A 14,417-nucleotide genomic window follows, 5' to 3' on the forward strand; every position below is an offset into this window, starting at 1 on the left:
CACTCAGGGGAGATGAAACATTCTAAGGCAACTAGGGTAAAGGGTATATTGACTAATAGCAAGCCCCCCAAAGCACCAGTGGTTAAAACAGGGCAGAAATGTCACTTCTATGGACTATTCATTGCACTCAGAATGTGGCCCCTGCTCATTCCTCATCTCGGAACTTCCATAAATTGCCCAACATTTTGTCATAGATATTTCTGATTAGAGAAATTAATCTAGTTGCCTGAAACTAGAAACTTAATAATCACTACTCAAAAAGAGGAGGGACTGTAAATTTCTCCAGTGCTTGCGTATGGGTTCCAGAGAATAACAATGATGTGAAATACTGTGATAAACTGTTGTGTTCTGTGAAAGATCCACCAAAGGAAACTAATCTTAGTAACCAATTCATTGTGGTGATATTGTGTTCCCCAAAATGTTGTGCACCCTAATAAACTTATCTGGGGTCAGAGAACAGAATAGCCACTAGACAGACAGAGGCCAGAAAATGGTGGCACTCACACCTTTAATCCTAGCATTCGAGAGGCAGAGATCCCTCTGGATCTCTATGAATTCAAAGCCACACTGGAAACAGCTAGGCTTGGTAACAGAGACTTTAATCCCAGGAAGTGATGGTAGGAAGCAGAAAGGTATATAAGGCGTGAAAACCAGGAACTAGCGTTGGTTAAGCCTTTAGGTTTCTAGCAGCAGTTCAGCAGAGATCCATTTGGATGAGGACACAGGCTTACAGTCTGAGGAAACAGGATCAGCTAAGGAATTAGCAAGGTGAGGTTAGCTGTGGCTTGTTCTGCTTCTCTGATCTTCCAGCGTTCACCCAATACCTGGCTCCAGGTTTGTTTTTATTAATAAGACCTTTTAAGATTCATGCTACAATTCATAGATGCACTAATTCAAATATGACCACTATTTTAAGTGAAGATAATTAACCTGCCCACATTTAGCTCATTGCTCCTCCTCCAACACTGAACATACACAATCCTTAAGCTTTGTAGAGGACAGCATGAGATTTTCAATTTTAAAACAAGTATGGACTTAAAAGATTCTGCAATGCTACCTGTTACCATCCTTAGGGAAGTTTCTTTACCTGGAGATTGATCTCTGCCTCGTAGAAGGTTAGGCATGAGCAGTAATGTCGATCTGAGTCAATATCTGTTAGGACCACCACAAAGAATGTTGGCTGTTTCCGTTCTCTGGACAGATGCCATCCACCAGGCTGACAAAACTAAAAGGATGGGGAGGAGGGGAAAGTCACATTTTAAAATAAAAATAAGAATTTATCATTTGTTAATATATAAAAATATTAAACATAACAATGTCATTAAAACTATATAATTGAGGGGCTATGGAAATAGCGCACGGGGTAAACAATGTTTGCATCATACACATGAAGACCAGAGCTCGAACCTTAGCATTCATAGTGAAAAAGCCAAGGGTGATCATGTGTACCTGACATCTCAGCACTAGGAAGCAGACAGAAGGAGGATCATAGGAGTTCACTGACTAGCTAGTCTAAACAATTGGTGAGCTCCTAATTCAATGAGAGACTGTGATTCAAAAAATAAGATAGAAATTAATAAAGTACATGCTGTTGACCTCTGGCTTCCATAGGTGTGGGTACACACACCTGCACATGCATGTGCACATAAATGCAAGTATCACACACAAATTTATCTATTTGATATGGTATGCTACAACAGCTAATATTTTCAAAAAATCCATGTACAGATTCATAGCTATGAAAACATTCACCAAATTTTTCCATAGATATCATTCTGAGATGCCTATCCCCTTTTGGCATATGTAGGAACATAGCACCAAGGTAAAAGACTCTACCTCCAAATATTAGAATAAATCATGGTACAAGCTGGAGAGGAAGTACAGAAAGGGATAGTGCTTGGGAAGAGGAAGGTGACCAGCAAGAGGAATGCAAAGGAAAGAGAAATGACCAACAGTATGGGGTGAATAAAGATCAAGTGAAATGATGGGTATGTATGAAATGCCACTTCTTTGTGTACTAACCAAAACATATTTTTTAAAGTCAATGAGGGATTGCAGAGATGGCTCAGTGGTTGTGTGCTTGCTGTTTACCAAACCACCAAAGTTCAGATCCCAGCACACTTGTAATAATCAAAGTATGGTCTCCCATATGCCTTTAACACCAGTGCTGCTAAAAGGAGAGGTAAGAAAGAATGCTGAGGCTTGCTAGCAAAAACACAGGTTCCAGATTCAGGGAAAGACCTTGCCTCAAAGGAATATTACAGAGAATATTCTAGTCTCTGCACCAACACCACATACATGTTCACATATACAAGTCTGCAATACACCATATGTGCATATATCACACACAGTAAAAAACAATAAAATGGATTCATTAAAAATTATTGTAAATTTTAATATGTGAGTAAATCATATGAATAATACTCTTGTGTAGTCCTTACAATCAATGAGCACATAGAACATTGAGCCAAGAAATCCTGAGAATCGCAGTTTTACGGCAAGTGAGTGTTAGCATGTAACTATCTTGGCTTATACTCCAGGGTAGGAGAAAGGTATAGGTGTGGTACAACTCAGAAGTTTATTCAGATTCTAACAAGCTCAGAAATGTCTTTCAAAATCCTGTTACTTTCTTTCAATGAATTTTTTGTCAGAATTTCGTACATCATTTTTATTAGGTTTTATTTTATTCTTTGATGTTTCATAGATATGCTGAATTTTAGTCACTTTCATATATACACCCGTTTCCTCTCTCCCTCTGAAACGCTTCTTCCTAACAGCCTCATAGTCTAAACTGACTCAGAATCAGACCTGAGGTGCCTGGTATTGGTTGAAAATAATAAAGTTGCACACTCACCATCACCAGGTCTACTATTACCACTTATTTGACAAACTACTCCTCTGACATAAAGCAAATCAGTTCTATGAATTAATAGCAGATACATATAGTCTCGTGGGATAAAGTTCATATTCATTAGGGGATTGTTAGGTTTGGGTGCAGCTGCATACCCAGGAGAATTACAGCTATTTTCACTGAATTGTAAATGAAACTAAGGTTTCAAAACAGAAAAAAACATATTTTAGTTCTAATTTTATTAAGTATGTTTCACTTATAAAACTGAAGTTAACTGTCATAGAAGAGTTCACAAGTAACAAAATAACCTTTTTAGAGCAAGCAGACCTATTAGATAGACACTTGGATATTTTTCACTACCTGAAACTAGAAAAAGCAACTATATCCAGTTTTCTCAATTTTTTATACATACAGAGAATACAAGAATTTAACAGAAGGACAAGGTTCATGGTGTATTTGAACTAAACTGAATGGTCTTCCAGAGATGGCATACTAAGATCTTTGGATAACAGTCACATATAGCAACATCTCTGGTGAGTAGCCTTCATCCACATCTGTAAAAATCATACTTTACTGACCTGTACTAAAGGAGAGTATGCCATTATTAAACTAAAACATTAAATGCAACACTTTTAAAAGTCTACAAGAGGCTGGAGAGATGGCTCAGCAGTTAAGAGCACTGACTGTTCTTCCAGAGGACCGGGGTTCAATTCCCAGCACCCACATGACGGCGAACAACTGTCTGTAACTCCAAGATCTCATACTCTCACACAGACATATATGCAGGCAAACCACCAATGCAAAAAAGAAAGAAAGATAAAGAATGTTAAAAAAAAAAAAAAAAAAAAGCTGGGCGGTGGTGGCTCACGCCTTTCATACCAGCACTTGGAAGGCAGAGGCAAGTGGATCTCTAATGAGTCTGAGGTCAGCCTGGTCTACAGAGTGAGTTCCAGGACAGCCAAAACTACACTGAGAAACCCTGTCTCAAAAAAAAAAAAAAAAACCCACGAAATATCCAAAGGAAGAAGACTGTAAGACTTCCTTAGTTACTCAAATAGCCCCATTTCCCTAGTTTACACCACAACAGGAATTTGGGGATTAAAAGGTACTAACCTTAAAATTTGGGGAAATTCCAAGGATCATTTACAATTAGATAAGTATTTCTTCATAACTCTATTTAATGTAACCAGAGCTAAGAAAACAATGGCACTTCAGATAGCTTTACTAAGCTTTTTATTAAAAGCTTGTCAATAGCTACCTATATACTGGTTACACATGAGATTCTTATTTCAAATATAAAATTATAACTACACACAGGAATTATTTTAAAGTATGCATTGGAAAATAACATCAGACTCAAACTTTACAGGAAAATTTGAATCTATATTCTCACATGAAATACATGAGTACATAAACATACAGTTAAAAAAGTTTATAAAACTAAGTGTATAAAATGATGTTTCAAAGCATGAAAATAAACAGCTTTAAGCTATGATTAGAAATGCATGTTTACTGTATCACAGAGAAGCAGTAACAGGATTTGGGGACCGGGATATGACCCTAATATCTAATGAGAAGTTATTTATTTCCCTTAGGATCTGGATTTGAAAAGCAATAATGCTAACTGGCTTAGTCATTTCTATTCTTCACAAAGTATGCTGATGAACCAATAAACAAGGAGAGAGTAGACATTACAATTCTTAAACCTAGGCTCCAGTCACATTTCTGACAGGAATGTGAGAGAATATTTAGACAGCTGGGAACAGGGTAGTCACTAAAAGACAATGAACAGAATGATAAGCATTAAACAAATAGAAGAAATCCAGAGTTTTATGTTCCCTAGTGTCTTTAACTGGCAAACAGGAGAGACACTTGCTATCACAGGTGCAAACTTAAAATGCTTAACTGACTGACAACATTGAGACTTATAGTTTGCCACCTTCAAATAACTGAGAAAGCATATATATCGGGAACTACATTATCAATGAACATATCATATAAACTGATCAAAAAAAAAAAACAAACCAAAAAACCACTGCATTTTGTCACACACATACATGGGTAGATGCAACAAAATATGTCTCTTAACATTGTCCTCCTGTCTTGACCTCATCATTTCACACAAATCAGATCCATGAAAATGTTACAGTGTATCTGGGAATACCCAAGCAGGGGATTCTTTGTTAATCTAAAGTTTCTTTAAGACCTTGGCATAGCTTTGGAACTGGTACTCAAGGGTGCAAAGTCAGGAATGCTCTGTGCTCAGTACCCTGGGATTCTGCATGGCGATTCATTATAAACACTAACTTTGTTTCATTACCCAAACATTAGAAGTAGATCATGTCCAGTAAAACAGTCCAGCTATCCACAAACTAAAGTATAAATATAGAAGACCTCATATTTGTAAAAACACTATGCACAAAAAAGGACATGAAGATGGGAGTAGGACATTTTATAGGGAGTTCCAGAGGGAGCGGGGGTAGTCATATTGGTGTCATAAACATGCATGTATATAAAGTAAAGCTAATCTTTTTTGATAATTTAATGGTGCCTAATAATGTATTAAAGAGCTATTAAAATAAGGAGTTGAAAAACAGAGACTTAACATCTGTAAAAACACTGACTAACCATAACTCATAAACCTTAGTTTACAATGAAACTAAGGCTAAGGGATGCTAAGATCATATGGCCAGCTTGTGATAGCGTTGGAGCTAGAGGTCAACTCTATAGTCTGTAGGAACTGCATCCTTTCGCTGATAGCTTACTGTAAATCCTTTAGAGATATTATTTTGTGATCATATAAACTCATATCAGGAAAAAATAAAATAAAGTAAACATAACAGACCACATTTGTAGCCACCCAACTTTGGCAGAGTAAATGCATATGTTCTCTCTCTCTCTCTCTCTCTCTCTCTCTCTCTCTCTCTCTCTCTCTCTCTCTCTCTCTCTCTCCTTTTCTTTCCTTCTTTCAAGATAAAAGGAGACTTATCTGTCATATACACAGCTATCAACCCCCTTTTTCTTCATTTTCAGTAACATGTACATGTTCCTGTGTACGACTCGGTGCTTATCAGATAAAACCTTGCTATAGAGCTCATGTGACATCCAACTTGCAACCCTCCTGCATCTACTGAGATTACAGGCATGCACCACTGAGCTCAGCAACACAATTATATTCATTCATTCATTCATTTATTTATTTAGGTTTTTTCATGACAGGGTTTCTCTGTGTAGCTACTCGCTTGGTAGTCCAGGCTAGCCTCGAACTCACAGAGATCAATCTGGCTCTGCCTCCCGAGTGCTGGGATTAAAGGCGTGCGTCACCACCGCCTGGCAACACAATTATTTTTATAACAATAATGACACTGCAGGTATACAGATACTTTGGCTGAAATTTAACTTACTCCCTATTGTTGATGTTTAGGAGGTTTTTCCTTTTTATTATAACTAATGCTGAAGTACACACAATATTATAGAAATCTTTGCAGATATTTTTCAATATTCTCTTATGGAACTATAACATTTTGTAGAGTATGTATAATTAAGCACAAAAAGTTTAATTACCCTTGAGTTCCGTTTTTAAGGTTGTGCAACCTCAAGAATATTTTTCTGTGGCATATTTCTAAGGAAAATTTTACAAGTGATTTTTTAAAAAGAACTATTATTATAGAGCTAAAGAGATGGTTCAGTGGTTAGGAGCTTTGCTACTCTTTCAGAAGACCCAGGTCTAGTTTCTAGCATCTGTGTGGTGATTCACAAACATCCGTAACTCCAGTTCCAGAGGAATCAGACACCCTCTTCTGGCCCTGGCCCTGCACACAGTGGTGTATATACATATATGCAGGTACAAAACACTTATACACATAAAATAAAGCTTAAAGTCTTTTTAAAAAATTAAATAAGTATTATGAACTACAAACCAAAGAAAAATTGATTTGCTAAGAAGACTAACAAAAAAAAATTAAGAGACTAAATCTATGCCAGAGAAGGGTTAGACACATGTTCTATTCCTTGTATATATTTTTCCAAGTTTAGAGAAAATATAACGAACAGTTTCAAAGAGTAGCCAACTTTCGAGTTTGAGAAACTCAAATCTTTTATTATAAAATAACAGGTGTCACAAACATGCCCAATTTCAGCGAGGACCTTTCAATAAAGCATATTTTACAGGGACGACCCAAAACTCTTTGATTAAAATGAAACATTTTAAGTGGGTAAACCTATATTGCTCTTAACTTTAAAAAAGTACACTTAGATTATGTTACTTAATAAACAATATAATATTGTATTGTATTCATCATGTATAAAATAATGATTATCTGCTTAAATTATATGAACAAATTGACTGAACATGGAATTCACATGATTAAGCTGGCATACAGAAAAACATGAAAATAATTTTATATGAGGCCAGTAATAAGCAATTAGAAAAACAAGTAACATTCACAATTCAAAAACACAGACTGAGCCAGCCTTTCTCAAGCTTTGTACAATTTGATGTTAGTTTCATGAGAATCCTACACATAAGACTTTAAATATGAAATTTTAAGAGGCAACACCAGAGAGAAAAATAAATTTTTAGAATAGCTTCTAACATTCAAGCTTTGAAACTAAACATAAAACAACCAATCAATTACAAATATGAAAGTCCAAAGTGAGTAAAATAATGGAATTAATGATTTCTAGTTAAGTATGGCAGATGAAACCTGCTTTATATTAAGTAGAAAATAAATGGGAAAGGAGATGATAACAGGTTTAAAATGTTAATGAGCTTTTGGAAAACAGAATACCATTTTACACCAGAAATTCTGGAAAACACTGGACTATAGTTAACAGACAGTTACAAACACCACTAAATATAAAAGAAATGCCAAAGGAAATGGACAAACAAAAAAGGGGGACTTGCTATTAATAGCTTTATTGGCTTCTGGGTGAATATTGCTGCTTGCATTTATAGATACATGTATGAGAATATATTATTTATTAAATTAATTAAATAGTATTATATATTCAGGTTCAAATAGTACAATGACATTTAAAGTCTATTTAAAGTCACAACTTGCCAACATATCACCACATATAAATATTGTGCTTTTCAGTTTTGTTTTTGAGACAGGGTTTCTCTATATATACTGACTGTCCTGGAACTCACTCTGTAGACCACTGATCTTGAACTCACAGATATCTGCTTGCCTCTTCCTCCTGAGTGCTGGGCACAATGGGTTAGTTTTGATTTTTAACATGAAATTATTTCACATATATTACACAAACTCTATAAGATAGACTTATTAAAGCTATAGTCACTCAAAACAAAATTTTATAAATAGCTTCAATGAAACAAAGAATCATAACATCAAGACTTTGTATATTTTAAGGGAAAATTACAATTCTAAAACGTTGACATTTTACAGTCTTTTAGGACCAACAAATCTCACTTCTTGAAATGAACTTTTTTAATAGTCTGAAACACATGTGCATAATGTCTCAGAAAATAACTTTTAATAAAAATTTAAAATTAACAGTAGTTATATAAATTCCTTGGTTTTTGAGGAAATTTAAATTTTTCTTGCTTAAATGGAGGACATAAAGTGCATCCCATTTTTAATACTTCTTCCTTTCTGGTAAACTCTAAACATTGGAATTTTACTCATTTCCTGGATAACAAACAGAAAGTATGCTATCACTTGGGGCTTTTCCACTCATAATTCCATTACTATGTTCTCAAACAAAACATATCAGTATAATATTGCCAACTGACCCCTTCACAAGGAGTATACATCGTATGGCCTAAGAGCTACATATGTAGGAGCTTAGTGGCAGAGCATTTTCACAGTGTGTGCAAGGCCCTTGGTTCCATCCCTAGAACCACTTAAGAAGTAAAAAAGGTCTAAGCAACTGTGACCACACATAATATACAGTCATTAACAAGTCTTTATTCAGTTGCTGCTTGTAAGAGTGCCTCCTATAACAAGAGTTCAATAAAGGTCACCTTAAGAAAAAAAAGTAGGTCTAATATATATTTACATGTATTTCCTATATTTCTCATTAAGAGGAATTAAAATTATTTGAAATATTTTAACTTTTAACTGAAAGTATTAAATTTTTTATTAAATGAAAATTAAGGAAGAATACTTTGTTTAACAAATGGCTTACAAGAAAAAAATCAGAGAAAGAGAAATACTATAGATTAAGAAATATTTAAAGCCCTCAGGAGGCAGAGGCGGGAAGATCTTTGAATTCCAGGCCAGCCTAGTCTATAGCAAATTCCAGGACAGCCAGAGCTACACAGAGAAACTTATTCTTGAAAAACAAACAAAGAACCAAAACAAAACAAAAAACAGAAAGAAGAAATATTTAAAATATTTATCTTCCAAATGCACATATTGTCATTATTTAGATGATAATTCATATAAAACCACCATGGAAAGACAGTAAAAGAGTAATATTCACAGACATACACAAACAGATATGTGAAGGTTAAATGTTTGGTAAGTACTTTGTGTTTCAGAAATACATACTGATGCTGGGGTGTGGTGGCATACACATGTAATCAAAGCACTCAGGAGGTATGGACACAAGGATCATGAGTTCAAGGCCAGGAAAGCATAGGCTACATAGTGAGATCTTATCTCCCCTTCTTCTCCCTCAAAGACATACATACAGCAATACATGCAGCAATACATACAGAAATATTTATAGATAAAATTGAATTATCTAGAATGATTTTGAGACTTGAAGATGACAAACTCAAGATTAGTCTTGTCTACAGAAGGAGTTCCAGTCCAGCTTGGAAATTTGGTGAGATCTTGTCTCAAAGTAAGTTTCTGTTGTTGTGGTTTTCATTAAGAACATAGAAAATTAGGGGCTGAGGAGATGGCTCAGTGGGTAAGAGCACTTGTTGCTCTTTGCACAGGAACTGGGTTCAATTCCCAGCTCCCATATGGTGTGGCCCACAGTGGTCTATAACTCCAGTTCCCAGGGCTTTGGCATCCTCTTCTGACACCAGGAACACACAAGGTGGGTGTGCAAACATACAAGGCAACACACACACATGTATAAAATAAAATAATATAATGAATTTCAAATTAATTTAAATTTAAAAAATATAAACTAAAATATCAAAACAAAGAACAGTAACTCTCTTTTTTGACTTGTGGATTGTTTGCTTTTTTTTGTTTTGCTTTGTTTTAAACAGACGATTGAACCTAGGACATCACACATGTTGAACAAGTAAGTGCTCTGCCACTGAACTATTAATCTAGTCTCTTAACAGAATGAAACTCCCTTACTGTAAACTTATGACAACTTATCACATGTGTTAAAAAGAGTTCATAAGGAAGGCTAAAGATGATTATCTCATGGCTTCTGCCACCAACCAACTAAGAAGTAGGTCTTCATTTGACCCCTAATTTAGACTCTAGATTGGGTAAATTTTCCTAATTTCTTTGAACCTCAGTTTTTCTAGAACAAAAAATATCTCTCATTTCACAATCAGGATTAAGTAATATGCATGTAAATGACTAGCACAGTGCCCAGTGCTGAAATAGTAAATATGCTATAGAGCTGACCAATCACAGCAGTGGTATTCAAGTTTACATGTAATCGGTATCATTTTCACTGTTATTTATATTACATAAAGGAACAGGGCAGTATTGACATATGGAACCTACCAAACATGGAGCCTGAGCCACAACCAGTTGGATAGTAGAGGGAACAGAGGAACCATTTCTCAAAGGATGACTCTGTGTGTGTGTGTGTATGAGAGAGAGAGAGAGAGAGAGAGAGAGAGAGAGAGAGAGAGAGAGAGAGAGAGAGAGAGAGAGAGAGAGAGAGAATATAAATGATGGTGACCCTCATACTAAAAGTAACTGATCCAACTGGTCTATTGAGAAACTACCATGTGCCACCCTCAGTCTCTAGAATTGAAAACAGTAAGACAGATGAAGCCTTTTCCCTTCACTTTACTGTCTGGTATTTCTGGTGTTTCAATGACACATGGTTAGTAACTTAAACATAAAAATAATTCAAGAAAATATCTGGACTTAAAAATATATAAATAGTAGCTTTATATTCTGTGGACTCAGGCAAGGGTTTATATATGGCTACATCTCAGAATCTGTTCTCTTCCTTGGTACCTAATAAAGAATTCACTCAGATGCAAAGTGCATAAACCTCAGAAAACACCTGCATTAAATTATCCTTCAGATACCAAAGAGCAAATAAAATCAATTTCCAAGTTCAATTTAAGCCACAGATGAGAGATATTTCAGTGTAAAAATGAACTAAGCTTTGCTGTAGACGCTGACTGGCTGGAACACTGCTCAATAGATGTCACTTCAAAACACAGGGCACTGCAGAACCTGTGATTTGGAAATGACTCAAAACATACAGCTAAAGAGAACTAATGAAATATGATTCAAGCAGTTCAAATTTGTTAGTTTTAGTTCTCATGAGCTTAATAACAATGTTTGGTATGAAATGTTAACACTGTTTTTGATAAGACCTGTCTAAACAAGATGGGTTTTATTTACCAAAACAGAAACAATGTTTTAGCTTGATTTGGGCAGTCGGATAACTTTAGAAGCTATCATCTGTCAGTCACCAGAATGTTTACTGCTTGTTTACTTAAATCAGCCCTTCTGAGAAAAGCATTTGCAGAATACTTGCTGCCTGCTAAATATTATTGTTAGAAGCAACAACCAGAGATGGCTATCTAGTTGAGCTGTTTGTCTTCATCCCTTGAAAAAAAAAATTAGAACAAACAGAACAAAATGTTCTACTCCAAAAGCTCAGTCTGAATGTATCTGGATGATAGCAAATGGGTGTTTCTTTGGAACTTCAGAGGTAACAACATTTGAAACAGAGCCTGGGAGAAGACACTTTTCAATGTTACATCATCAAAACTAAAACATAAGGAAGAAACTTCCATTGAAACAACATCAAAATCAGTTTTTCACAGATGAGAAAGAGACTGACTGCCACAATATAAGCATTTCTCAAGACAAACATCAGAACTCAGAGAAACCAAGATTTAATATATAACCAATGAAAAAGAAAATAAGAACCAGGTAGTCTCCAATTCCATTCACTCACTTACTGCCACATAACTCTACACTTAAAATAGTAAATTTTATGTTGTGCATATTTAAACTAAATTATACATCTACATAGTGAAAGAATAGTCAGTGGGTCCAAGCCACTTACCAACAGGGGAATACACAACATTATTTAAAAATAAAAAATTGAAACTATCAGAACTGAAGTCAGGCATAGTGGCACACAACTATAATCCCAGCACTCAGAGAAAAGGAGGTAGGAAGCTAGCCAAAGGTTCAAGGACAGCCTGGTCGATACAGTAAGTTGTAGGCTAACCATGGTGACATGGTGAGACCTATTTCAAAAAAGGAAGAAAGAAAAAGAAAGACAAAGAAAAGGCACCTCAAACCATTAAAATGGTCAAAAGACAATTCTCTATTACCTAAACTCTGGGAATTAGGCAGATATGCTAACCTAATGCAACTTTTCTCCTCTTGAATTCTCAGATCTAGGATCTGTGAACAAGGAACGTTGGCTGCAATTCTGACACAACAGAAATGACATTTCAAAATTATTATTGTAAAATCACCAGCACACCTAAGGAGTGATATAATCATTAAATCATTCAATGTAATCCATTATAAAAAACAAACTGAAAGATGAAAAAGCACATGATCATCTCCTTAGATGCAGAAAAGACTTTTCACAAAATCCAACACCCCTTCATGATAAAAGTCTTGGAGAGGTCAGGGATACAAGGGATATATCTGAACATAATAAAGCAGTTTACTGGAAGCCCATAGCCAACTTCAACTTAAATGGAGAAAAACTCAAAGTAACTCCAGTAAAATCAGGCACAAGACAAGGTTGTCCACTCTCTCCATACCTATTAAAAATACAGAACTTGAAGACTTAGCCAGAACAATCAGATAACTGAAAGAGATTAGGGGGAGACAAATTAAAAAGGAGAAGTCAAAGTATCTTTATTTGCAGATGATATGATAGTATGTATAAGTGACCCTAAAAATTCCACCAGGGAACTCCCTACAGCTGATAAACTCTTTCAGCAAAGTAGCTGGATACAAAATTAACTCACAAAAATCAGTAGCCCTCCTATATACAAATGACAGACCAAATGAGAAAGAAATCAGGGAAACAACATCTTTCATAATAAAATATTTGATTGTATAACTCTAACCAAGCAAGTAAAATACTTGTATGATAAAAACTTCTCAGCCGGGCGGTGGTGGCGCACGCCTTTAATCCCAGCACTCGGGAGGCAGAGCCAGGCGGATCTCTGTGAGTTCGAGGCCAGCCTGGGCTACCAAGTGAGCTCCAGGAAAGGCGCAAAGCTATGCAGAGAAACCCTGTCTCAAAAAAAAAAAAAAAAAAAAAAAAAAAAAAAAAAAAAAAAAAAAAAAAAAAAAAAAAAAAAAAACAACAACAAAACTTCTCAACACTGAAGAAAAAAATTGAAGAGTTCCTTCCCACCTCTGCTCCCATCCTGATCTACCCTCTCTGTCACTCCTTAAATGAACAGGCATCTAAGGGATAATAATGAAATAAAGTAAAATATAGTGAGACAAAAAAATCACAATAGGACTAAATAAACAAAAGAAAAAGAGCTCAAGAAAAGGCACATAAAACAGATGCAGATAAAGAAGCACATTCACTTGCACATTCAAGATTACTATAAAAACACAGAACTGGACAGGTGGGTACCAGTACAATGAACAGGTATGTGGTGGAGAAACAGGAGAGAAGGAGAAGCCAAGTGGTTCTCAAAGTGTAGAGAGAAGCAGAGCTGAAGACACAAAGGCAGTGAGGAACAAGCTGATATGGATGGCCTACACACCACCTGAGGCCATGTGATGTCCAGCCTTATGGCACCAACAGTCCATGTTGATGTCCATGGCTCATGTTGCCACCAAAGGCCATAGGGATGCCAGTGGTCTGGGCCACCACCTGAGGTCACGTTAATGTCTGAGGGCCATGCTGCCGCCAGGGCCATACTAATCTGAGTGGCCTGCCTTGCCACCTGGGGCCATGGTAATGTCCAGCCCAAGCTGCAGCCAAGGGCCATGTCTGGGTTGGTGGCAGCTGGGGTCAGTGTAGATGTGCATGGCCCGTGTTACCACTGGGGGCCATGTGAAAGCTGGCCTTGGTGATGTGGGCACCAGAGAACTGGTCCCTCACTGTCTCAGCTGAAGTGCTGCCCTCCACCTGCCCCCAGCTGGCAGCAATGGCATAAGAGTTGGTCCTGACCCTTACCTGAGGGAGGCAGTGCCTGTGGAGGCCTGGACTGACAACTCAGCTACTATCCAGGCCCAAATCCAGGGCTTTGAGTTGGCACACCCCAACATCTATCCCATCTACAACTTGCTGCAGCATGTGAAGGGACTGATCCTGTGGAACCATAGCTGCATGATCTCCATGACTTGGAGCAACACCAGGATATCTGAGAGAAGTTTTGGTGGGGGTCCAGTACTGATGATGTACCAGAAACCAGAGGCCTTGAACCAGACCAACA

The 14,417-nt window shown here is 36.6% G+C and overlaps 1 protein-coding gene across 8 annotated transcripts in view; it reads right to left on the reverse strand.

The window, feature by feature from the left end:
* The window catches only part of Sbf2 (SET binding factor 2), a 349,435-nt gene that overhangs the window by 204,513 nt on the left and 130,505 nt on the right, over positions 1–14,417 (reverse strand). For 6 of the 8 annotated variants that reach the window (XM_076550122.1, XM_076550109.1, XM_076550106.1 and 3 more), the window contains one exon: positions 1,088–1,225. The exons of the other annotated variants lie outside the window; for them this stretch is intronic. In XM_076550122.1, the coding sequence (XP_076406237.1) occupies positions 1,088–1,225 (138 nt within the window). The remainder of the gene's footprint in view (positions 1–1,087; positions 1,226–14,417) is intronic. 8 annotated transcript variants of the gene reach the window in all.

Source organism: Peromyscus maniculatus, chromosome 1 (genome assembly GCF_049852395.1).
Source record: "Peromyscus maniculatus bairdii isolate BWxNUB_F1_BW_parent chromosome 1, HU_Pman_BW_mat_3.1, whole genome shotgun sequence".
In the NCBI taxonomy this organism is placed as follows: domain Eukaryota; kingdom Metazoa; phylum Chordata; class Mammalia; order Rodentia; family Cricetidae; genus Peromyscus; species Peromyscus maniculatus.